The sequence below is a fragment of the Anoplophora glabripennis genome, unplaced genomic scaffold (assembly GCF_000390285.2).
Source record: "Anoplophora glabripennis isolate ALB-LARVAE unplaced genomic scaffold, Agla_2.0 scaffold1589, whole genome shotgun sequence".
Taxonomy (NCBI): Eukaryota; Metazoa; Arthropoda; class Insecta; order Coleoptera; family Cerambycidae; genus Anoplophora; species Anoplophora glabripennis.
Genome location: NW_019417662.1, coordinates 3,284 through 28,978, shown reverse-complemented (window position 1 = coordinate 28,978; position 25,695 = coordinate 3,284). Strand labels below are relative to the sequence as shown.

General features: G+C 48.6%; 2 protein-coding genes across 2 annotated transcripts; both read left to right on the top strand.

Moving 5' to 3' along the window:
- Nucleotides 1-5,958: 5,958 nt before the first annotated feature.
- Nucleotides 5,959-7,095, top strand: LOC108914986 (vicilin-like seed storage protein At2g18540). The gene has a single exon (XM_018720924.1). It carries the CDS (start codon nucleotides 5,959-5,961, stop codon nucleotides 7,093-7,095), a length of 1,137 nt encoding a protein of 378 aa, XP_018576440.1.
- A 13,933-nt stretch (nucleotides 7,096-21,028) lies between these two features.
- On the top strand, nucleotides 21,029-21,764 carry LOC108914985. The gene has a single exon (XM_018720923.1). The coding sequence runs from the start codon at nucleotides 21,029-21,031 to the stop codon at nucleotides 21,647-21,649; it is 621 nt and encodes a 206-aa protein (XP_018576439.1). The 3' UTR covers nucleotides 21,650-21,764.
- Nucleotides 21,765-25,695: the final 3,931 nt, after the last annotated feature.

The following is a 25,695-nucleotide window of genomic DNA, read 5'->3' as shown; positions in this document are numbered from 1 at the left end:
TTGCTATTTCGGAAAATCAAAATTGAAAGTTTGGATATTATACTAATTCAGGAACCATACGAAAATTTCAAGGGACTTTTGGGGTATGACTTGTACAGGGCAGATGGGGGAAGGGTGAAGGCGATCACCCTGGTCAGAAGGGGCTTAGGCAGGGCGTGGATGAGGAGAGAGTGTCTGAGTGAGAATGTGGTGGTGGTTGAGGTGGAAGTGAGGGGTGAACGGAGCGTCCTGGTAGCGAATGTGTATGACGAGCCCCCCGACGCTAGAAACACGAACTCGAAGTTTCGTGATGCGTCGGGGTGGTTTCAGAGTAGAAGGGAACGGATGATTATGGCCGGGGATTTCAATGCCAAGAATGTAATGTGGAGTGGTGAGGTGACGGATGCGAGAGGTGAAGAAATTCACGAATGGACGGTGATGCATGGATTGAGGGTGGAGAATGAACCGGGAGATCCTCCCAGCTTTTACTCCAACAGGGGTGCTAGCTGGGTGGATCTCGTGTTGAGCAAGGAGGTAAGAGTGCATGGGAGGACGGTGGATGAATGGGATGATTCGCTTAGCGATCATCGGTATGTGAGTTTTGAGTTGGATGTGGATGCTAGGAGGAGTGCGCGGAGGAAAGAAAGGTACGAGGGGAATGGAGCTGATTGGGCAAGGTTTGAAAGGGAAGTGGATGAGAGATGGGCGAGAGAGGGACCGGGTCTGGGGCGCCTGGGTGCGGAGGAGCAGGGCGAGCTCCTCCAGCGAGTGTGTGAGGAGGCTTGCAGAACGGCTCTGAGGAAAAGGAAAGGTAGGCGTAGGATTGAGAGAGATTGGTGGACGGACGAGTTAGAGAGGGAAAGAAGGAGAGTTAGGAGGGCAAGGAGGGATTTTCAGGGGGCTAGGGGGGATGACAGGGAAATTTTTAGGAACAGATATGTGGAAATTAGGAATGAGTATAAGAAAGGTATCAAGGAGGCAAAATTTAATAATTTGGACAGGGAATTAGAAAGCATGGGGGATAAGGTGTGGGAGATTTGTAAGAGATGGATTAAGGGGGGCAGAAAAGGGGTAGAGAGTAATATGAGAAGGGAGGACGGGACCTATACGGGGTCTCTGGAGGAGACGCAGGCGGAGCTGGTGAGGAAATATTTTCCAATAGATAGCGAGGAGGGGGAGAGCGAGGGGCACAGAGAAATGAGGAGGGAGTATTTTGAAGATCGGGAGAGGGAGGAGGATTTCGCTGTCACCAGGTTTGAATTGGAGGGAGCGATCGATGGATTGAGTGTTAAGAAAGCGCCGGGTTTGGATGGGATACCGAATGATTGTATGAAGTATGTAAGTAAAGCTTTGGGTGACTCGTGGACAGTGATTGTGGAGAAGTGTATGAGAGAAGGGGTCTTCCCCAGAGTGTGGAAGAGAGCGGAAGTTGTCTGGCTGCCGAAGAGTGGGGGAAGTGTGAGACCAATCTCGTTGCTGCCGGCGGTCGGGAAAGTTCTCGATCGTCTGGTGGCTGCGAGAATCTCGCACTTCATGGAAAGAACGGATAGTTTCGACAGCGGACAGCACGGCTTTAGGAGTGGAAGAGACACGATGCAGGCCATCGGGGAGTTGTTGCGAATCATCCGGGTGAATAGAGAGAGCGGTCTGCACTCGATGGTTGTCGCCCTCGATCTCAGAAACGCGTTCGGGTCGGCATGGGCGCCAGCTGTGATCGGGGTGATGAGGGCAAAGGGTTTGAATGAGGATTTGGTGAGAATGGTGAGAAGCTTTATGAGGGAGAGAAAGGTTTGTGTGGATGGGAGAGAGTGGGACACCGAGGTCGGCTGCCCTCAGGGGTCGAGCTTAGGCCCGGTGTTGTGGTTGTTGGTGATGGAAGGATGGTTTAGGAAGATGGGAGAAGCGAGGGAGAGAGGTGTGCATGTGCTGGCTTACGCGGACGATCAGATAGTCGTGATATCTGGTCGTTCGGTTAGGAGCCTGGAGAATGAGTGGAGGAGAGTATGGGAGGAGTGTAAGGAGTGGGCGGAAGAGAACAGGCTGGGATATAACGTGGCCAAAACAGAGGTCATGTTTATCCCGGCTCGTGGCGAAATCAGGGAACCGGTGGTTAGGATGGATGATGTGCGAGTGGGCGTGAGTGCAAGTATCAAATACTTGGGTGTGAGAGTGGACCGAAAGAGGATCTTGCTGGACCATGTTAAGCTGATTAGGGCGCGAGTTCAGGATTTCGGGGGCAAATTTTTTGCTCTCGGGAGGAGAAAGTGGGGCAACAGCAGGAGAGTGCTGAAAGCTATCTATGAGCGGATGATCTGCCCGATGGTGCTGTACGGAGCGGAGATTTGGGGTGAAAGGGCGGGTGACTCGAGAGTTGTTAAACAACTCAGGGCGATTGAGAGGCCCTATCTCAGGGCCATCACGAAGGCATACAGGACCGCGCCGACCGCGGCCTTGGCCGTGCTAGCGGGGTGTGTGCCTCTGGAGGTCCGGGTTAGGGCCAAGTATGAAAGTGTGAGAGAATGGGGAGCGCATGTGAGAAGGGTGGAAGCGGGGGAGAGACCTCACCCGGCCGTGAGNGAAATTTTTAGGAACAGATATGTGGAAATTAGGAATGAGTATAAAAAGGTATCAAGGAGGCAAAATTTAATAATTTGGACAGGGAATTAGAAAGCATGGGGGATAAGGTGTGGGAGATTTGTAAGAGATGGATTAAGGGGGGCAGAAAAGGGGTAGAGAGCAATATGAGACGGGAGGACGGGACTTATACGGGGTCCATGGAGGAGACGCAGGCGGAACTGGTCAGGAAATATTTTCCAATAGATAGCGAGGAGGGGGAGAGCGAGGGGCACAGAGAAATGAGGAGGGAGTATTTGGAAGATCGGGAGGGAGGAGGATTTCGCTGTCACCAGGTGTGAATTGGAGGGAGCGATCGATGGAATGAGTGTTAAGAAAGGGCCGGGTTTGGATGGGATACCGAATGAATGTATGAAGTATGTAAGTAAAGCTTTGGGTGACTCGTGGACGGTGATAGTGGAGAAGTGTATGAGAGAGGGGGTCTTCCCCAGAGTGTGGAAGAGAGCGGAAGTTGTCTGGCTGCCGAAGAGTGGGGGAAGTGTGAGACCAATCTCGTTGCTGCCGGCGGTCGGGAAAGTTCTCGATCGTCTGGTGGCTGCGAGAATCTCGCACTTCATGGAAAGAACGGATAGTTTCGACAGCGGACAGCACGGCTTTAGGAGTGGAAGAGACACGATGCAGGCCATCGGGGAGTTGTTGCGAATCATCCGGGTGAATAGAGAGAGCGGTCTGCACTCGATGGTTGTCGCCCTCGATCTCAGAAACGCGTTCGGGTCGGCATGGGCGCCAGCTGTGATCGGGGTGATGAGGGCAAAGGGTTTGAATGAGGATTTGGTGAGAATGGTGAGAAGCTTTATGAGGGAGAGAAAGGTTTGCGTGGATGGGAGAGAGTGGGACACCGAGGTCGGCTGCCCGCAAGGCTCCAGCTTAGGCCCGGTGTTGTGGCTGTTAGTGATGGAAGGATGGTTTAGGAAGATGGGAGAAGCGAGGGAGAGAGGTGTGCATGTGCAGGCTTACGCGGACGATCAGATAGTCGTGATATCTGGTCGCTCGGTCAGGAGCCTGGAGAATGAGTGGAGGAGAGTATGGGAGGAGTGTAAGGAGTGGGCGGAAGAGAACAAGCTGGGATATAACGTGGCCAAAACAGAGGTCATGTTTATCCCGGCTCGTGGCGAAATCAGGGAACCGGTGGTTAGGATGGATGATGTGCGAGTGGGCGTGAGTGCAAGTATCAAATACTTGGGTGTGAGAGTGGACCGAAAGAGGATCTGGCTGGACCATGTTAAAATGATTAGAGCGCGAGTTCAGGATTTCGGGGGCAAATTTTTTGCTCTCGGGAGGAGAAAGTGGGGCAACAGCAGGAGAGTGCTGAAAGCTATCTATGAGCGGATGATCTGCCCGATGGTGCTGTACGGAGCGGAGATTTGGGGTGAAAGGGCGGGTGACTCGAGAGTTGTAAAACAACTCAGGGCGATTGAGAGGCCCTATCTCAGGGCCATCACGAAGGCATACAGGACCGCGCCGACCGCGGCCTTGGCCGTGCTAGCGGGGTGTGTGCCTCTGGAGGTCCGGGTTAGGGCCAAGTATGAAAGTGTGAGAGAATGGGGAGCGCATGTGAGAAGGGTGGAAGCGGGGGAGAGACCTCACCCGGCCGTGAGAGGATGGATTTGGAGTGAAGAGGAAGTGGATGGAGACGGCGTGAATGTGTGGGTGGATGCGTCTGCGAAAGAGAATGGATTGAAAGTGTATGCGTGGATGGTGGCGGTCGAAGGGCGTTTGGAAAAAGGGGGTTCGAAAGTTGTGGGCGAAATTAATAGTAACGAGTTGGAAGGATGGGCGGTTTTGCGGGGTATTGAACAGGGGCTGCGCAGGATAGGGGAAAGGAGGTGTGTGAGGGTTTTCACGGATTCCAGACAGACTTGCGAACAGACGACTAAATTTGGAAATAGGTGGTGGGTGATTAACGAAATTCAAAGACATATCGCGAACGGACGGACGGACGGACGGAATCAAAATTACAGTGGCGTGGAGAAGCAGACGGACGGACGGAATAAGGACGGTGGACAGGGAGTGCAGACGGATAGGGAGGGAGCAGGAAGGAGGGGAGGAAAGAGTGGAAGGTGTGAGCAAGGGATTTTTGAATAAGTGGAAGAGCGAAAGAGAGATGAGAGCGTGGCAGGATGTCTGGAACGAGGGGAATACGGGTAGGTGGTTGCATGAGTTGTGGGAGAATGTGAATAGGAGCGGATGTGAGGCTAGTGCGGCGCTGACTCAGGTGGCTACCGGACATGGAAATTTCCGGGCCTACCTGGGTCGGTTTCGCCTAGAACCGGGAGTGGATGAAGGATGTGAATGCGGTGAGGGAATAGAGGATGTGAGGCATGTGGTCCTCCGCTGCGGGCTGCAGAGTAGGAGACAGGCGAGGGAGAACATAGAGAGGGAACTCGGCCATTACCCCCCTAGGTTGGGGGAGATTACGGGGCAAAATTGGGGACTTGTTTTGGACTGGGCAAATGATTTAGTGGGGGATTAATCAAAATTCTCAGTGAACTTTAAAAGACGATCTTAGATTGCTTAGCTATAAGGATTAGGTTAGGTTGTTGTTGTAGATTTAGGTATTGTGTAATTAAAATTGTATTAGGTTAAGTTGAGAACCCCGCTAATTTTTGGTGAAGTGGAGTTGGGATGGCGTTCTCCTTGTCGGTGTTTTCGCCTGATGGTGGGTAACGTCGGACGTGAGATGGCCTCATACCGCAAGGTGGGCAGGTCGGGTCTCGGCCCATCCAATCGTGTCCCTACCCACTCAGTCTGGTAGGAGTAGTCATACTGAGTAGACGTGTTGTTCAGAGCAACGAAAAGTTAGGTTAAGTTTGAAGAAGTGAGGTTAAGAAAGTGAAATTAACTAGTGTTGGCCCCCATAATTGGGTATTCTGCCCCAAAAAGTAGTGGGGATAAAGTAGTGTGGAAAGGAGTGGTGGAAAAGAATCCTGAAAAAGAGTGGTGGAAAAGAGTGGTGGAAAAGAGTGGTGGAAAAGAGTGGGGGAAAGAGTGGGGAAAACTGGAAACTGGCCGTTGACTCTGAGCAGCGGCCTTTTTTATCAAAAATTTTTGAACAAAGAAATTCGACTAAGTTTCGAAAGGAACAGGTGTGTTGAAGATCGGCCGTTGCTCGGAGAGCTGCGGCCTTTTTTATCAAAAAACTTAGAACAAGGATATTCGACAAGGTTTCGATTAGTAAAGAAAGAGTGAGAGGAATTGTTGAACTGGTAGGTCAGTCTAAAGATTATTGAACTAGTAGGTCAGTCAAAGACGAAAGTGTAAGAAAAGTGAGCGAACGGAACAAAGACTAGTGGTGGTGAATAACAGAGAAAAGACTAAAACAAGGTGATGGATAATAATAAGAAAATGGAGAGCATAAAAGAGATAGAAGAATCGGAAGTGATTCAGAGAGAAAACGAAGTAGCAGAACTTGTAGTCGGAAGGTTTTGGGAGAGGAATAGAGAGAATGAAGGAAACGAGTATTTGGAAAATTTAGAAGATGAGGAGGAAGAAAATAATAGCAAAGGCGAGAAAGAAAAACCAACGAAGGACACTGTTGGAAAAGAAAAAGAAGAAAAGAAGAAGAAGTCAAAGCAGAGAGAAGAGGAAATCATGAAAGAAGAAGCTATGTATAGAAGGATGAGGCAAGATAAAAAGAAAGAAACAACGGAAAAGAGAGAAAGGGAATTACGCGAGGAGGAAGAAGATGAAGTTAGATCTAGAAAGAAAGAAGAAAAAAAGTTAGAAAAAATCCGCGAGAAAGATTCTATAAGAACAAATATGGAAGAGATTAAATACCATGTAGAACAAATAATGTCGGCGGCGAGTAAGGAGTCTGGTAGTAAATTGGTTTTTAACAGAGGAGGCCAAGCGGCGGTAAAGGAGGCGCTGCTAGGAATAGAAGGAACATGCATAGGTTTTCTAGTAAAACAGCTGGAATTGAAAGAAGAGATCAGGCGAGTAGAAAATAAATATAAAAAACTGGAAGAAGAATATATGGTAAATAAGATGGAAAACGAAGAAGTAAAGAAGCGCATGATAGAAGAAAATAGGACCTTGAGCAATGAATGCAAGAAATTGGAAGAAGAGTTTGATGCAGTTAGAAGAACAATATGGGACAAGCAGATAATGTCAGGAGCAGTTCAACGCGTAAAGGCCACAGAAACGGATCTAGAATTAAGGGAGAACGATAATAAAAGTAGAAATGTTGATATTAACAGGACGCAAAAGCTGGATGGTCAGGCAGAGGGCAGAGGTGGAAGGATTGAGGCAGAGAAGGAAAGGGTAAGTGAAATAGAGATTGAAAGGAACAGAGAGAATGGAAGTATATTTGTTTTGAATGACGATGATGGAAGTGATAATTCAGATAAGGGAAGTGAGAATGAGGAAGTTTCATATGCTCGGGTGATAAGAGGGCGAGGTAGAGGGAGAGGAAGAGGAAGAGGTAGAGGAAGAGGAAGAGAAATGAGAGGAGTAGAGAGTGTGAGAGAAAGAATTGAGTGAGAGGAGTATGATGCAAGATAGAGATATGATACAGGAGGGAGAGGGTTGGGTCACCCCCCCCCAGAATTGTGGAGTTAATTGTATCAAAGGAGAATGAGCCGGATGGGAGAAGCTTGGCTGATTATTTGGGTAAGACATTGAGTGTTGAGGATATTGATGGCCCGCCTAGAGCGGTAAGGGTTATAAGGGAAGGAAGAGTTAGAATAGTGGCAAAGAATGATGAACAAGGAAAGAAAATAGTGGAACAAATTAGTAAAATGGAGAGGGTTGACGTGAGACAGGCGAGGGTGCAAGAACCCATGATTAGGATATCGGGAGTGCCGATGGCTATGGATGAAAGGGAATTATTAGAATCGATTGAGAGAGAGAACGAAGGAATACTTGGAGTGAGAATGAAGGTTATAAGAAAATATAGGTGTCAAAATCCTTGGAAAAACAACTGGATAATAAGGATATCGGGGCCAGCGTTTAAAGTACTGATTAGAAAGGGAAGGGTGAATGCGATGGCCGAGAGTTTTTATGTAGAAGAATACTCAGACGTGATGATGTGTTTTAAATGCGCGAGGTATGGTCACATGTCGTCAGTATGTAAAAACCCGCCGTCATGTTATCAATGTGGCGGTGATCATAAGGCTACAAGGTGTGGGGAAAGTAGGAGTGAATGTGTGAATTGTAAAAGACATTTTAAAAAAATAGAGAACCATAGCGCTAGGGATACGGGGTGTCCGGTGTTGAAATTAAATATAGAGAGGAATAGGAAATATGTAAACTACAATGGTACAATTTAATTGTTTACAATTCAATATGGGAAGGGGGAGAGAAAGTGGTATATTGTTGAATAGGAAAATTAAGGAGGAAAGACCGGATCTGGTAATGCTGCAGGAGCCGTATAGTAAATATGCGGCTCCGCAGGGATATATGAGATATGGGAGAAGAGAGGACAAGGTCCTCACATTACGTAAAACTAGATGGGTGAATGTGGTAGCTATAAAGGAAATGAGCAGTGAGAATGTAATAGTGGTTAGAATGGGGGGAGTGAATGACGGTTTATGGGTTATTAATATATATAATGAGCCCGGGGGTCACACGAGAGATGAAAGTAAATTTGTCTTATTTGTTGAGACTTGGAATGTAAGTGAAGGAAAGATAATTATGGCAGGAGACTTGAATGCAAGGAATGCAGCATGGGGAGGGGAAGTTAACAACAGAAGAGGACTATACCTCGAGGACTGGGCTGTGAGAAACGGTTTTAAAATGGAAAATGAACCAGAGGATCCGCCCAGTTTCTGGTCTACGAGGGGTAGGAGCTGGGTTGATATGGTTATATCTAAAAATGTAAACATTAGAGAAAGAAAGGTTGAAGACCGCGATGAGAGCTTGAGCGACCATAGGTATGTAGAATACAAGATAGATATGGAAGAAATTGGAAGGAGAGTGAGGAAGGGTTACGAGATAGGAGAAGGAAACAAGGAGGAATATATAAATAGACTTAGGGTATTGGTTAGAGAGAGACAGGTAGTGCATCAGGAGACGATCGAAGAGAGGGCGACGTGGTTACAAACAACATGCGAAAGATTATGTAAGAAGATACTGAGAAAGAAAAGAAGGAGGATTGCTAGGGAGCAAGAGTGGTGGACCGATGATCTGGAAAGGAGGAGGAGAACTGTTAGAAGAGCGAGGGGAAACTTCCAAGAAGCAAGGGGGGAAAATAGGGAAGTATTGAAGGAATTATATAAAAGGGAAAGGATTATTTACAAGAAAGAAATAAAACAGGCCAAAGAGAGGAAGATGGAGGAGGAGCTGGATGATCTGGCTCATGATCCATGGGGCATACTTAATAAATGGGTAAAAGGAGACAAGATCTGCCTTGGGACTTATAATATCGAAAAGGATGATGGTACCTTCACGAAGAGCAGAGAAGAAACGACCGCTCACTTAGTGAGAAAATACTTTCCTATAGACCGAGTAGGGGAGGATACGGAGGAACAAAAAGTGATAAGAAGAAGGTTTAATGATCTGATAGAAGAAGAAGAAGTGGAACGAGAAGATAGAATGGAGAAAATAACAAGAACGGAATTAAAAGGGGTGACGGCAGCAATGAAAAAGAGGAAGGCAACTAGTGAGGATGGGGTGCCGAATGAATGTATGGTATGGGTGGAAGAGTCAATTGGTGAATGGTGGTGTGAGTTGTTGAATGAGTGTATGGATGAAGGTGTGTTTCATAAGGTATGGAAGAGAGCGAATGTGATCTGGGTTCCGAAGGGAAGCGGTGGGGTGAGGCCGATATCTCTGCTGCCGGCCCTTGGCAAGGTTCTTGATCGGCTGGTGGCGGGGAGGTTGGCCCACTTCATGGAGGTGGAAGGTAAATTTGATGAAAAACAGTATGGGTTCAGGAGTGGGACACCACGGCCGCGGTGAAAACAATTGTGGAGTGTATAAATGGGAACAGGGAGAGAGGGCACCACTCCCTGGTGGTTGCTCTTGATCTCACCAATGCGTTTGGGTGTGCATGGGGACCGGCCGTGGTTGAAAGCATGAGAAAGAGTGAATGTGTGAAGGGTGCAAGAAGGATGGTTGCGAGCTTCCTGGAGGAAAGGGCGATTGTGATCGATGGAATGGAATGGCACATGGGGAAAGGTTGCCCTCAGGGTTCTAGCCTGGGGCCGGTACTTTGGTTATTAATTATGGAAGAGTGGTTTAGTGTTATGAATGGGATAGAACAGGAGGGAATAAAGGTACAGGCGTATGCTGACGACCAAATCGTGGTAGTGTCAGGTACGTCTGTAAGGAGAGTAGAAAGAAAGTGGCAGGAGGTCTGGGACCGTTGCAAAACATGGGCGTCGAGTGTGAAACTTGAATATAACGTAAATAAGACAGAGGCGATTTTTGTAAGTTCAAGATGTAGAATTAGAGACCCGGTGATTAGAATGCAAGACTACAGAGTAACAATTAATGAAAAGATGAAATACTTAGGTATTATACTTGACAGGAAGTTAAACTGGATAGATCACTCAAAAGAAGTCTGAAAGAAAATAGGGAATTTAGGTGGAAAATACATGGCAATAGGAAGAAAAAAGTGGGGTAAAAAGCAAGAAGTGTTGAAGTTATTGTATGAGAGATCGATTTGCCCCGTAATGTTGTACGGGGCTGAGATCTGGGGTGTCAGATCATCGGATACCAGAATAGCAAGACAAATTAGGGCGGCGGAAAGACCGTTTCTAAAAGCCATAACTACGGCGTACGCGACGGTTTCTACAGCAGCGCTGTGTGTCATTGCGGGATGTCCGCCGATGACAATAAGGATTAGAGCTATATACGAGGGAAGTATGATTTGGAGAGCAAGGCTGAATGAGGAAAGAGTGGTGTTTAGTGACAGGCCGCATCCTGCATTCAGAGGATGGGAGATGGAATATGTGGAGGAGGAGGGAGAGTTAGTAGAAATATGGACGGATGGAGTAAGTAAAGATGATAATAGGAAAGGGTACGGCTGTGTGAGTTTGAGAGAGGGTAATTGGATAGGTAGAGTTAAGGTGGTTGAAGGTAATGTTGGAATTAGTGAATTAGAAGAATTAGGTGTGTTAGAGGCAGTGAGATGGGCAAGAGATTTGTTAGTCAGAGGTGGAACAGCGGTTATTTATACTGACTCGAGGGAAACGTCAGAAATGATAAAAAGGTTTCTTCCGAAGAGGAAGTTTATAAATAGGTTGCAACGGGAGCTAGTTGAAAATCTGATGGATGGAATCAAAACTATAGTAAAATGGGAAAAGAGAGGGAGTGTGGGTAATAGGAAGGCGGAAGAGTGGATAAATGAGGAGATAGGTCGTAGAATGGAAGTGGAAGAGTGGAATGTTACAAAGAAAAAGAGTATGAGGGAATGGATGGAGAGGGAAATGATTAGATTGTGGCAGGAGGAGTGGGAAAATGGGTTGACTGGAAGATGGACGCATGAGTTAATTCCGATGGTTGGTCGCGAGGGGATCCCGACTGGATATAAACTCACCCAATTTCTGACAGGACATGGGAACTTCGCGACCAGCCTCAGAAGGTTTGCGTTGAGAGAAGGGGATGACGGGTGTGAATGTGGACAAGGTGAAGAGAGCGCTCGCCACCTAATACTGCAGTGTGAGAGCGAAAGATGTGTCAGGGAAAGAACGAGTTTTATCGAGAAGTATGGGGCTTGTCCGCCTCTGCCTCTGGCGTTGTCAAAAGAGATGACAAAAGACCTGAAAGCTTGGGCGGACGCAATAGTCCCGGAATTGGATAGAGGGGAATAGAAATAGTAATGTTGTAAATAGATTAATAAAACAATGAACAATATAAATAGAGTAAGGTAGATTAAGGTTGTTGTTTAGGTTAGGAAAAGATAATTAAGAGAGATAGTTGTAAATAAAGATGAGTTCCCGCTAATTTTTGGAGTGAGGAGATGGGATGGGTTCCCTTGGGGGTGGTTTTGCTGGGTAGGTGGTGATTGTGGAAGATGAAGACCCAATGCCGAAAGGTTGGAGGGTCGGGCTCGAGCCCATAAGCTCATGTCCCTACCCACTCCGTGATGTTGGGTCCCGTGGACCCCATGCCGGGGGACCCAGCAGGGGACACCTGTAACCCCGACACGGCGCGTCCCCGGGTGGCGGATTGGGGAATGCCCTCACCACTAGTTGGCGGGTAGGCGTGAAGTAATATAGCGCCCGTGGACCAACAGGATTGCACCCTCCATGGCCTAGGTCATGGAGGATAAGAAGAGAGTGAAGTATGAAATAAAGGCGAGGAAAATAATAGAAGAGAAGAGGAATATAATAAGGGAAAAAAGAAAACGAAGTTGACGAATTAAAACATGTGGAACAGAATAAGAGGACAGAAGAATAGGTGAAGGGGTGAAATGTGGAAAATAGTGAGAAATAAAGAGAGGTGAATGTAATAAGATAACGAGTAGAAGAAGATAAAAGTTAATAAGAGTGAAGTGATAAAATGAAGATGTTGAATTGAATAAAGTGGATTAAATCGAACATGACAAAATTGTCTGAGTGATAGACAATAAAATAAATGTGGACAATTAAATCGAATGTAGAAGAAAATGGTTCGAGGGAAACGTAAAAATAAGTGGAAGAAGAAATAGGAGTAATGAAATAAAACAAGTGGAACTGAGTGAAATTGACAACAAGAAGTGAAGGTAGAGTGGAAGAAGAACAACTAATAGTAGAGTATTAAATGATAAGAATAAAAGAAATAATAAAACGGAGTTGACGAATTAAAAGGAGGTGAAGAAATAATAAAACGGAGTTGACGAATTAAAAGGAGGTGACGAATAAATAAAAGTGAATAATAATGGATAGGAACGAGGTGAAAGAACAGGAAGAGAAATAATAAGAATAGAGGAAATAACAAAACGGTGCTGATAAATTAAAAGGAGGTGACGAACAAATAAAAGTGGATAGAATGGATAAGATCCAGGTGAAAGAATAGGAAGAGAAGTACAAAAGAATAAGAGAGAAAATAGTGGAAAATGGAAATTAAAAGAAAACGACAGAGAGGGTGGGCCCAACCCGACATAGAATAGATATATGGAGAGTGGTAAACACTGAAATCTGTGATGACAAAACAGAGAATTAGAAAACGACTAGGAGTATAAAGGGAATAAAGGAGATAATAAGAGAAGAGAATACATATAGTGGTGACGAGAAAAGAGAATGGAGGAATCAATGAATAGAGTGAAAAGGATTGGAAGAGGAGGAATAGCTATAAGTTAGGTTAAGTTAGGATAAATTAGAATGTAGTTGAGTTGAAATAAAGGAAAGAGTTCCCGCTGATTTGGAGAGAGGAGTAGGGATGGGTTCCCTTGGTGGTGGTTTTGGCAGATGGGGGGTTGTAAATGATGTGAGAGCCTAATGCCGAGAGGTGGGAAGGCTGGCATTTCTGCCGTAACGTTCATGTCCCTGCCCACTATGGCCTCATACCGCAAGGTGGGCAGGTCGGGTCTCGGCCCATCCAATCGTGTCCCTACCCACTATTCTATGTTCAGAGGTTGAACAGTAAACACGTGTAATTTGCGCTGCTCAAAGTGAGGTTGTGTTTTCGATAAATATATTTTACAAGTGAGAAAAGGGGCACAGCCCTATTGGGGAGGAGCACGTGAGCACCGGAGTGCTGAGGGCCCCATCGAGGAAGTCGAGTGGGGTGTCTGAGGATTCGTCCTGGTGAGGAGAAGGTAAAGAAAAGGTGTGCGGAGGTAAGGAGTCAGTGGCGGAGAGAAAAGGGGGCGAAATTAGAAAAATTTGGAAAAGAAGGTAAAGTGAACTTTATAACATTTCGGTGCGGCCAATAAGGGGTAAAAGACAACAATCAGAGAATTGTCAAGGTGACATCTGTCACACTGACATTTTTGGGGGTTACAAGCGAAATTTGCAAATTTAGGCATTGGGGAGTTGGAAATTGGACAATTCTCTGCAATTTAGGCATATTGATTTTTGGCAGCTGTCAAAGAACTTTGAAATTTGGCAATTTTTCGGAAACGGGTGGAAATTTTTGAAAAGTAAGAGCGGGAGGTAGTTATTGGGAGAGGGGAGAAAACTTTGAGAGGGTGAGTTTTTGACAGCTGTCAAAAATCTTGAAATTTTGGGGATAGTTCGGGTATATATAGGGCGTTCGGACTGAAATTTGGGGAGTATATTTAGGGAGTTTCTTTTTATCGTCTGTCACACTGACAGATGTCAAAATAGACTTTTTCGCGAAAAATTATGGGGGAAGTAGCGAAATTTCGAGTAGCGAGGACATGTATAAGTCTGCGGAAATGATGTCCACGGACGAGGCGGGAAAAGGTACCAGAGAATTGACGGTGAAGTTGGGAAAGAGAGGAGGAAAAGAAAGAAAGGAGAGAGAAGATGAGCAGGACGAATCCTCAGAAGAGCCGCCGGTGAGAATGAGAAGGAAAAGCATGAAGATGGCAGAAGAGGAGGAAATAGTGAGAAAGAGTGTAGAGGATGAAAGAGTAAGAGTGGAAGCAGGAATAAGGAGGCGAAGCGAGAAGGAGGAAGCAAGTAGGAGGCATAGCGAGAGGCAGAGAGAAATGGAGAGAAATATGGAAGAACAAATGCTGAAGGAGCGTGAAGAAAAGGAAAAAGGAGAAGGTGTACAAGAGGACGATGGAACAGAGGCGGTCCAGAAAGAGTTGGAGAAGATCATGGAAGCTACGGGGAAAGAAAACGGGGGTAAAATCACGTTTACAAGGGGCGACCAAATTATAGTGAGAGATGCGATTTTCAAAATTCAGAATCAGATTATAAACATTTTAAGGCGGCAGATTATTTTGGAGAAGCAGATACATGCAAAAAATGAAGGAGGGAAATCCCAGGAAGTCGGGCGAATGAGTGAAAGGAGAGTGAATGTGAGAAGGAAGGAAAAGGTAAGGGGGGTAATGACGGAGGATAGTGAGACTGAAGAATGGAGAGAGAGACCGGTGAGGAGGCGTCGCAAGACCTATGCGGAGGCTAGCAAGGGGGCGACAAAGGAAAGGATTGAGGGTAGAGTAGTGGTAGTAGGTGACGAAGGATGGAGGACGCCGCCCCTGAAGGGGACTGCGCAGACGGCTCTGATCGTTTCGAGTAAGGAGGAGAGGAACGCGAGGAAGCTTGCGGAGGTCCTCGCTAAGCAGGTATCTGTAAAGGATATTGGGGGAGCTCCGCAAGGAGTGAGAAAAATAAAGGATGGGAAGGTGGTTATAATACCACGGGATTTAGAGCAGAAGGGCAAAATTAAGGAAACGCTGGGGAAAATGGAACAGGTGGAGGTAAGAGAGAGTAGACGGTCGGAGCCTTTGCTGATGGTCTCGGGGGTGGTGAAGGGACTGACGGACGAGGACCTGACTGAAAAACCACTAAGGGGATTTGAGGGAGGCGTGAATGTGAACAGAGGAGAGGTGAAAATAGTGAAGCGCATAGGTTGTAGGAATAATTGGAAAGAAAATGTGGTTATCAAAACAAGTGTGGAAATATTTAAAATTATAGTGAAGAGGGGAAAGGTGGAGATAGATAGCGTGCTGCACTATGCGGAGGAGTACTTGGGACTGGCGATGTGCTATCGCTGCTGCAGGTTCGGCCATGTGTCAAAGTACTGTAGGGAAGCGGAGGTATGCCACAGGTGCGGGGGAGGGCATGATGGGAGAAATTGTGGGGAAAATTATAGAAAATGTGTTAATTGTTATAAAATGTTTGGTAAAATTAGGGATCACAGCGCGAGGGATAGTGGCTGCCCAGCAATAAGGGAACATTTGGCGAGATCGCGATTAAATACAACCTATGGACGTTAAAATTTTACAAATAAATTTAGGAAAGGGGAAAGCTGCAACCATGCTGTTGCAGGACAAAATTATAAGTGAAAAACCAGATGTGATACTGATTCAGGAAACGTATCAAAATTTTAGTGGATTTTTTGGATATGATACTTTCGGAATTGGGGAGCGGACAAAAGCTATCACACTGATAAGACAGGGAGTGGGAAGGGCGTGGATGAGGAGGGAAATTAGTTATGAGAATGTGATGGTGGTTGTTCTAGAGGGGGTAGGAAGAGATGGGGACATGCTGTTGGTGAACGTCTATGATGAGCCCCCTGATGCTCGGAATGCTCAGTCGAGATTCCGGGATTTGTCGGGGTGGCTTGAAAGTAGACGCGAGAGGATTCTGATGGCCGGGGATTTCAATGGTAAGAATGTGGCATGGGGTGGAACGGAGACGGATGAAAGGGGAGAAGAAATTCTAGAATGGATGATAATGCACGGATGGAACATTGAGAATTCCCAGGATGACCCTCCCAGCTTCTCTTCCAACAGGGGGAGAAGTTGGGTGGATCTGGTATTGACTAAAGGGGTGAAGGTAAAGGACAGATTTGTCAACAGAGAGGAGGAAAGTTTGAGCGACCACTGTTACATCTCATACGGGGTGGAATTTGGAAAAATCGCAAAAGGAAAAGGGAGATGGAGGTACGAGGTGAAGGGAGCAAATTGGGGAAATTTTGAAAATGCATTAAGGGATATTTGGGAGGAGCGGGGGCCGGATCAGCAGCAACGGTTGGGAGTAGAGGAAAGAGGTGCTCTTCTGCAGGGTGCGGTGCAGGAGGGAATTGAATAAAAGAGAGAAAAGAAGGAGGAGGACGGACGAACTGACACACGAAAGACGAGAAGTAAGGAGGGCGCGAAAGGATTTCCAAATTATTAGTGACGATGACGAAGACAGGGACAGACTGCGGAGGGAATATTTGGTTAAAAGAAATGCGTACAAGCACAAAATTAAGGAGGTGAAGATGAAGGCTATGGAGGAGGAATTAGAGGAAATGGGGGATAGAGTGTGGGATATTTGTAAAAGATGGGTTAAGGGGGGGAAAAGAGAAGTGAAAGGGAATATGAGGAGAGAAGACGGGAGTTATACGGGTACAGTAGAGGAGACAGTAGAGGAGTTGGTTAGGAAATATTTTCCAGAGGACAAATTAGAGGATGATGAGGAGGAGCACGGGGGAATGAGAAGGGAATACGAGGAGGATCGAGTGGATGGGATAGAGGACGACTTCGCCGTCACCCTCACGGAGGTGGAGGGCGTGATTGGAGGAATGAGTAAAGACAAGGCGCCCGGTCAAGATGGCGTCCCGAATGAGTGCATGGGGCATGTATTCGAGGCGCTGGGAGGCACGTGGAGGGACATGTTGGACGATTGTCTCAGGGAGGGAGTCTTTCCTCGAGTGTGGAAGAGGGCAGAAGTCGTCTGGATCCCGAAGAACGATGGTGGTATGAGGCCCATATCGCTACTGCCGGCGGTCGGGAAGGTTCTCGACAGGCTGGTAGCGGCGAGGATCTCATACCACATGGAGGCTGGACAGCATTTCGACGGGATGCAGTACGGCTTTAGGAAGGAGAAGGATTGCGTCATGGCCATCGGGGAGCTGGTAAAGGTACTCGCTGAGAATCGTCGGGAGGGATTACATTCGCTTGTCGTTGCTTTGGACCTTAGGAACGCGTTCGGGTCGGCTTGGGCTCCATCCGTGGTAAAGAACTTAAGGAACAAAGGTGTGGCTGAGGAACTGGTAAGAATGGTAAAAGAATTTATGAAGGGCAGAAAAGTGTGCGTGGAAGGCAGGGAGTGGGATTCGGACGTGGGCTGCCCGCAAGGATCCAGCCTGGGTCCGATTCTATGGCTCCTTGTCATGGAAGGATGGTTTAGTAGTATGGAAGGAGCCAGGGGAAGGGGGATTCACGTCCAGGCCTATGCCGACGACCAGGTATTGGTGGTATCGGGTCGTTCGGTGAGGACTCTGGAGGCTGAATGGGAGAAGGTTTGGCAGGAGTGTAAGGAATGGGCTAGGGTGAACCGGCTGGAATATAACATAGCCAAAACTGAGGCTATGTTTGTTCCAGCTAGGGGGGAGGTTAGGCAGCCCGTGGTGAGAATGGAGGGATTTAGGGTCCAAATTAGAACGAGTGTGAAATATTTAGGAGTGCATGTGGATAGGAAGATGGCTTGGCTGGAGCATGTCAAGAAGAAGCGGGCGCGAGTCCAGGATCTCGGGGGTAAGTTGTTTGCCCTCGGGAGAAGGAAGTGGGGTAGCGGCAGGCGGGTCCTGAAGGCGATTTTCGAGCGGGTGGTTTCCCCGATGGTCTTGTACGGGGCAGAGATATGGGGGGAAAGGGCGCGAGACACCAGGATACAGAAGCAGCTGAGGGCTATAGAGCGACCCTTCCTGAGAGCCATCACGAAGGCATACAGAACCGCGCCAACAGCGGCTCTGTCGGTGTTGGCGGGCTGTGTGCCTTTGGAGGTTCAGGCAAGGGGAATGTTTGAGACGAGAAGGAGATGGAATGATAGGATATTGAGGATGAATGTCGGGGAAAGGCCTCACCCGGCGATAAGAGGATACATGCCCAGTGCTCAGGAGGGACAAGAGGAGAGTGTAAGAGTGTGGGTGGATGCATCGGCTAAGGAAGGAAACAAGGTTTGTGCGTGGGCAGTGGCGGCGAATGACGGGATAGAGGTAGGAGGGGCGAAATTAATAACGGAGATGGGACATATGGAGTTGGAAGGTTGGGCGATTTGGCAGGGGATATTAGAAGGGATTCGGAGGAGAGGGAGGAGAAAAGTGGTTAGGGTTTTTTCGGATTCGCAGCAAATGGTTAGGCAAATTGTTAAGTATGAGAATAGGTGGTGGGTGATAGGGGAGATACAAAAAGAAATCGCGCGGAATTTAGAAAGGGGTATCAAAATTATAGTAGAATGGCGGACAAGGACAACTGACGGAATAAGACTGGCGGACGGACACTGTAAGACGCTACAAAGACAAGACTTAGAAGGGCAGGTAGTAGAGGGGGTGTCAAAGAGTGTGGCTAGGAGATGGAGGAGAGAATGGGAGATGAGCGAATGGCAGAGGCAGTGGGAAGGGGGAACGACGGGGAGATGGCTTTTTGGATTGTGGAATAGAGTAAATAAAGAAGGAGTCGATGCCAGTTTTGAGCTGACTCAGGTGGCTACGGGTCATGGAGACTTTCGAGCCTACCTGAGGAGGTTCAGACTTGGCGGAGACGAGGGGGAGAGGTGTGAGTGTGGAGCTGAGGCAGAGACGGTGGAGCACGTGGTCTTGCGTTGTCTCCTGCCAGGAAGGAGTAGGGCAAAGGAAGCGTTGGAGAGGGAATTGGGTCATTATCCCCCGAGTCTGGGGGGGATTGAAAAAAGGAAGTGGGAAGGGGTGTTGGACTGGGCGGAGGCGATGGTGAGAAAGGAGTAAGAATGAGTGGAAAGAAAGATATGATAAGGAAAAAAGTAAAAGAAAGATATAGACGACCTGGAGTTGTGCGGTGTGGACGCTTTAGATTAAGGTGTTAGGATAAGGATTAGGTTAGGTAAGGGGGTCGAGATGCCACGGACGGCCTGGGTTGCCTGGCATTCTCGCCCCCCCCCCCTTGATGTGAGGCAATTGCCGAAACAAGGTGTTAAATTTTAAGAATCTAGGTTAAGAAGGTTGTTGTAAGTAGGATAAGTCGTTGCCATTGTCGTGTTTTGTTTGTAAATAAAGGTTCTTCCCCGCTGATTTTAGGAGACGTGGAGATGGGATGGGTTGCCTTGACAGGGTTTTCGGTAGATAGTGGAGAGGAATGGGAAACGGCCCAATACCGAAAGGTGGGGGGGCGGGCTTCGGCATTTAAATTGATCGTGTCCCTACCCACTAGTCTATGGTCAGCGTTCGTGGAGTGAATACGTATATCGTCGCGCTATAGAAGTGAGGTTGGAAATTTTTCAATAAGCATCAAGTAAAAATCGTTCGGAGGTCGAAGTCCTGTTGGGGCATAGCAGCGCAGGAGCGGAGGGCTAAGTGGAGTAGTGTGGATAGTGAGCCAGTAGTGGCGAGTAGCGGTGAGGACTAGGACGAGGAAGAAGTGGTGTGAAGAACTGTTGAAAATCGTGATAGGAGGAGAACGGCTGGTGGCACAGAGGTGAAACTTGGTTGGTGGACAAACGAGGAGTGGGGGAGGAAGTGACAGCTGTCAGAGTGACAGTTGGCGAACGGAGCGGCGGGAAGTGCTCAGGAGATCCTCCTGAGGGCTGTGCACGGGTCGCCAAGGTGATCGGGAGTGGTAGCTGTCACTTTGACAGTTGCTGGGAGTTAGTGGCAGACGAAAGAGGAAGGTGAGGAGAATACGAATTAGTGGTTGGCAGGTGTCACCGACCCCTAGCAACCACCCTGACAGTTGACAGCTGTCAACTGTCAGACGTCAGACGACAGTTGTCAGAGTGACAGCTGTCAAGAGGTATCGTAAGACGCAATTTTGGTGACATCTGTCAAAGTGACAGTTGGGCGCCGGAGAGCGGTGAGAAGTATCGGAAAGTTATCAGGAAGACGTGGAGAGTTGAATAGACCGTTTTTGGAGAATCTGCCATATTTGACAGGCGGTCAGAAGAGGCCAGATCCGGACAGTGGAGCGTCGCGGGCAGACGCGGAGAGTTGAGAAGAGCGCCAAAATGAGTCGCGAAGGAGAGGTGGTGCACGAAGTGTCGGAAGAGGAGGAGATGATGAGTGCGGAGGAGATTGTATCGATGGACACGCGCGCGAAGTTGCGGAAGAGGAAGGTGAGTGGCACGATCGGAGACAGCGAGGAGGAGAGAGAAGGGGAGAACAGGAGTGTGGCCAAGAGCAAAGTCCGTAAGAGTAACGTGGAAGCGGTGCGTCCCGAGGAGGATGCAGGAGGTAAATCAAGTGATGAGGAACGAGTTAGAATAGATAGCAACGGCGGCGCGGAGGATGATGCGTCGAAAGGACAGACGAAGGATGAGGCGGAGATGGATAAGCTGTATGGGGAGAGAGTGAGAGCTGTGAAGAGGTGCTTGAGAATCGCAATGGATGCGATCTCCAAAGAGAGCGGCAGCAAGGTGAGTCTGTCGAGAGGTGATCAGATAGCGGCCAAGGATGCGCTCTTCGATGTGCAGCAGGAGATGGTGGAGCTGGTGCTGAGGCAGGCAGAGATTGATAAAGAATGCAGCAGACTCAGAAGGGAAGTTAGCGAACTGAAGGAGGCGAGAGGAAGAGCGGGGACGGAGAAGAGAGTGGTGGTGCAGACGCCAAAGAAACGGTTGCCTAGGGGGAAAAGGGCCGAGGAGGTTGCAGAAACGACCGAGAGCGATTGGCAGGAGGCGAGGTCGCGCAGAGAGAGGCAGCAGAGGACGTACGCGCAGGTGAGTGGAGGTATGAATGAGAAGAGTGTAAATGGAGGAGTGGCAGGAAACAGAGTGGAGGGCAGGGTAGTGGTGACGGGGAAGGAGGGCTGGGTGACTCCACCCTTGACACAAAGGGAGAGGCAGGGTGCGTTGTTGGTGAGCAGTGTGAGTGAGAGAGACGCTAGGAAACTGGCAGATAGTCTGGCGAGTAAGATAAAGAGCAAGGATATTGGTGGAACTCGAAGGGGGTGAAAATGATTAGAGATGGCAGGGTGGTAATTATTCCCAAAGACCAGGAGCAGAAGGAAAAGATTGAAACGAGTTTGAAAAGGATCGAAGGTGTGGAGGTGAGAGAGAGGATGACCAGAGATCCGATGGTGATTGTGTCTGGGGTGGAGAAGGGGATTACGGACGAAGATTTTATAGAGCGTTTAGCAAGGGGATTTGAAAACATGACGGCGACGGACGCGGCAAGTATCAAAATTGTTAGACGAGTGACGTGTCGGAATCCGTGGAAAGAGAATGTAATATTGAGAGTAGGGGTGAGACCGTTTAAGGACATTGCAAAGAGAGGGAAGGTGGAGCTGGGCTGTGAGCTTCTGTTCGCGGAGGAGTACCTGGGACTGCCTCTGTGTTTCAGGTGCTGCAGACCAGGGCATGTAATGAGAGCGTGCAAGGAGAAGGAGGTGTGCTGTAGATGCATGGGCGAACACGACTCCAGGGATTGCCAGAGTAAAGAACTGAAATGCGTAAGCTGTTGGAGAGAGTACAGGAGGGTGGTCGCGCATAGTGCAAGGGACCCCACCTGCCCTGCGTTGGGAAAAATTTTAGTAAAGTCTAGGAAATTGATAAATTATGGTAATGGGCAAAATTAAGTGTTTACAATCAAATTTGGGGAGAGGCAGGGAAGCCATGGTATTGTTATTTCGGAAAATCAAAATTGAAAGTTTGGATATAATATTAGTTCAGGAGCCATATGAAAATTTTAGGGGACTATTGGGATATGATACGTACAGGGCAGATGGGGGAAGGGTGAAGGCGATCACCCTGGTCAGGAGAGGCTTAGGCAGGGCGTGGATGAGGAGAGAGTGTCTGAGTGAGAATGTGGTGGTGGTTGAGGTGGAAGTGAGGGGTGAACGGAGCGTCCTGGTAGCGAATGTGTATGACGAGCCCCCCGACGCTAGAAACACGAACTCGAAGTTTCGTGATGCGTCGGGGTGGTTTCAGAGTAGAAGGGAACGGATGATTGTGGCCGGGGATTTCAATGCCAAGAATGTAATGTGGGGTGGTGAGGTGACGGATGCGAGAGGTGAAGAAATTCACGAATGGACGGTGATGCATGGATGGAGGGTGGAGAATGAACCGGGAGATCCTCCCAGCTTTTACTCCAACAGGGGTGCTAGCTGGGTGGATCTCGTGTTGAGCAAGGAGGTAAGAGTGCATGGGAGGACGGTGGATGAATGGGATGATTCGCTTAGCGATCATCGGTATGTGAGTTTTGAGTTGGATGTGGATGCTAGGAGGAGTGCGCGGAGGAAAGAAAGGTACGAGGGGAATGGAGCTGATTGGGCAAGGTTTGAAAGGGAAGTGGATGAGAGATGGGCGAGAGAGGGACCGGGTCTGGGGCGCCTGGGTGCGGAGGAGCAGGGCGAGCTCCTCCAGCGAGTGTGTGAGGAGGCTTGCAGAACGGCTCTGAGGAAAAGGAAAGGTAGGCGTAGGATTGAGAGAGATTGGTGGACGAGTTAGAGAGGGAAAGAAGGAGAGTTAGGAGGGCAAGGAGGGATTTTCAGGGGGCTAGGGGGGATGACAGGGAAATTTTTAGGAACAGATATGTGGAAATTAGGAATTAGTATAAGAAAGGTATCAAGGAGGCAAAATTTAATAATTTGGACAGGGAATTAGAAAGCATGGGGGATAAGGTGTGGGAGATTTGTAAGAGATGGATTAAGGGGGGCAGAAAAGGGGTAGAGAGTAATATGAGAAGGGAGGACGGGACCTATACGGGGTCTCTGGAGGAGACGCAGGCGGAGCTGGTGAGGAAATATTTTCCAATAGATAGCGAGGAGGGGGAGAGCGAGGGGCACAGAGAAATGAGGAGGGAGTATTTTGAAGATCGGGAGAGGGAGGAGGATTTCGCTGTCACCAGGTGTGAATTGGAGGGAGCGATCGATGGATTGAGTGTTAAGAAAGCGCCGGGTTTGGATGGGATACCGAATGATTGTATGAAGTATGTAAGTAAAGCTTTGGGTGACTCGTGGACAGTGATTGTGGAGAAGTGTATGAGAGAAGGGGTCTTCCCCAGAGTGTGGAAGAGAGCGGAAGTTGTCTGGCTGCCGAAGAGTGGGGGAAGTGTGAGACCAATCTCGTTGCTGCCGGCGGTCGGGAAAGTTCTCGATCGTCTGGTGGCTGCGAGAATCTCGCACTTCATGGAAAGAACGGATAGTTTCGACAGCGGACAGCACGGCTTTAGGAGTGGAAGAGACACGATGCAGGCCATCGGGGAGTTGTTGCGAATCATCCGGGTGAATAGAGAGAGCGGTCTGCACTCGATGGTTGTCGCCCTCGATCTCAGAAACGCGTTCGGGTCGGCATGGGCGCCAGCTGTGATCGGGGTGATGAGGGCAAAGGGTTTGAATGAGGATTTGGTGAGAATGGTGAGAAGCTTTATGAGGGAGAGAAAGGTTTGCGTGGATGGGAGAGAGTGGGACACCGAGGTCGGCTGCCCGCAAGGCTCCAGCTTAGGCCCGGTGTTGTGGCTGTTAGTGATGGAAGGATGGTTTAGGAAGATGGGAGAAGCGAGGGAGAGAGGTGTGCATGTGCAGGCTTACGCGGACGATCAGATAGTCGTGATATCTGGTCGCTCGGTCAGGAGCCTGGAGAACGAGTGGAGGAGAGTATGGGAGGAGTGTAAGGAGTGGGCGGAAGAGAACAAGCTGGGATATAACGTGGCCAAAACAGAGGTCATGTTTATCCCGGCTCGTGGCGAAATCAGGGAACCGGTGGTTAGGATGGATGATGTGCGAGTGGGCGTGAGTGCAAGTATCAAATACTTGGGTGTGAGAGTGGACCGAAAGAGGATCTGGCTGGACCATGTTAAAATGATTAGAGCGCGAGTTCAGGATTTCGGGGGCAAATTTTTTGCTCTCGGGAGGAGAAAGTGGGGCAACAGCAGGAGAGTGCTGAAAGCTATCTATGAGCGGATGATCTGCCCGATGGTGCTGTACGGAGCGGAGATTTGGGGTGAAAGGGCGGGTGACTCGAGAGTTGTAAAACAACTCAGGGCGATTGAGAGGCCCTATCTCAGGGCCATCACGAAGGCATACAGGACCGCGCCGACCGCGGCCTTGGCCGTGCTAGCGGGGTGTGTGCCTCTGGAGGTCCGGGTTAGGGCCAAGTATGAAAGTGTGAGAGAATGGGGAGCGCATGTGAGAAGGGTGGAAGCGGGGGAGAGACCTCACCCGGCCGTGAGAGGATGGATTTGGAGTGAAGAGGAAGTGGATGGAGACGGCGTGAATGTGTGGGTGGATGCGTCTGCGAAAGAGAATGGATTGAAAGTGTATGCGTGGATGGTGGCGGTCGAAGGGCGTTTGGAAAAAGGGGGTTCGAAAGTTGTGGGCGAAATTAATAGTAACGAGTTGGAAGGATGGGCGGTTTTGCGGGGTATTGAACAGGGGCTGCGCAGGATAGGGGAAAGGAGGTGTGTGAGGGTTTTCACGGATTCCAGACAGACTTGCGAACAGACGACTAAATTTGGAAATAGGTGGTGGGTAATTAACGAAATTCAAAGACATATCGCGAACGGACGGACGGACGGAATCAAAATTACAGTGGCGTGGAGAAGCAGACGGACGGACGGAATAAGGACGGTGGACAGGGAGTGCAGACGGATAGGGAGGGAGCAGGAAGGAGGGGAGGAAAGAGTGGAAGGTGTGAGCAAGGGATTTTTGAATAAGTGGAAGAGCGAAAGAGAGATGAGAGCGTGGCAGGATGTCTGGAACGAGGGGAATACGGGTAGGTGGTTGCATGAGTTGTGGGAGAATGTGAATAGGAGCGGATGTGAGGCTAGTGCGGCGCTGACTCAGGTGGCTACCGGACATGGAAATTTCCGGGCCTACCTGGGTCGGTTTCGCCTAGAACCGGGAGTGGATGAAGGATGTGAATGCGGTGAGGGAATAGAGGATGTGAGGCATGTGGTCCTCCGCTGCGGGCTGCGGAGGAGGAGACAGGCGAGGGAAACAATTGAGAGGGAACTCGGCCATTACCCCCCTAGGTTAGGGGAGATTACGGGGCAAAATTGGGGACTTGTTTTGGACTGGGCAAATGATTTAGTGGGGGATTAATCAAAATTTTCAGTGAACTTTAAAAGACTATCTTAGATTGCTTAGTTATAAGGATTAGGTTAGGTTGTTGTAGATTTAGGTATTGTGCAATTAAAATTGTATTAGGTTAAGTTGAGAACCCCGCTAATTTTTGGTGAAGTGGAGTTGGGATGGCGTTCTCCTTGTCGGTGTTTTCGCCTGATGGTGGGTAACGTCGGACGTGAGATGGCCTCATACCGCAAGGTGGGCAGGTCGGGTCTCGGCCCATCCAATCGTGTCCCTACCCACTATTCTATGTTCAGAGGTTGAGCAGTAAACACGTTGTAATCGCGCTCTGCAAAGTGAGGTTGTGTTTTTCGAAAAGTTTACCGTACAAAGTGAGAAAGGGGGCACAGCCCTATTGGGGTGGAGTACGAGAGTACCGGAGCGCTGAGGGCCCCACACAGGAGGTCGAGTGGGGTGTCTGAGGATTCGTCCTGGTGAGGAGAAGGTGAAGAGAAGGTCTGTGGAGGTAAGGAGCCAGTGGCGGAGAAAAAAGGGGGCAAAATTATAAATATTTGGAAAAAAGGTAAATTGAACAATTTTAACATTTCGGTGCGGCC

What these genes read in the sequence shown, in the direction of transcription:
- LOC108914985 (XM_018720923.1), top strand. Translation starts at nt 21,029, where the DNA reads ATGATTAGAGATGGCAGGGTGGTAATTATTCCCAAAGACCAGGAGCAG.
- LOC108914986 (XM_018720924.1), top strand. Translation starts at nt 5,959, where the DNA reads ATGGAGAGCATAAAAGAGATAGAAGAATCGGAAGTGATTCAGAGAGAA.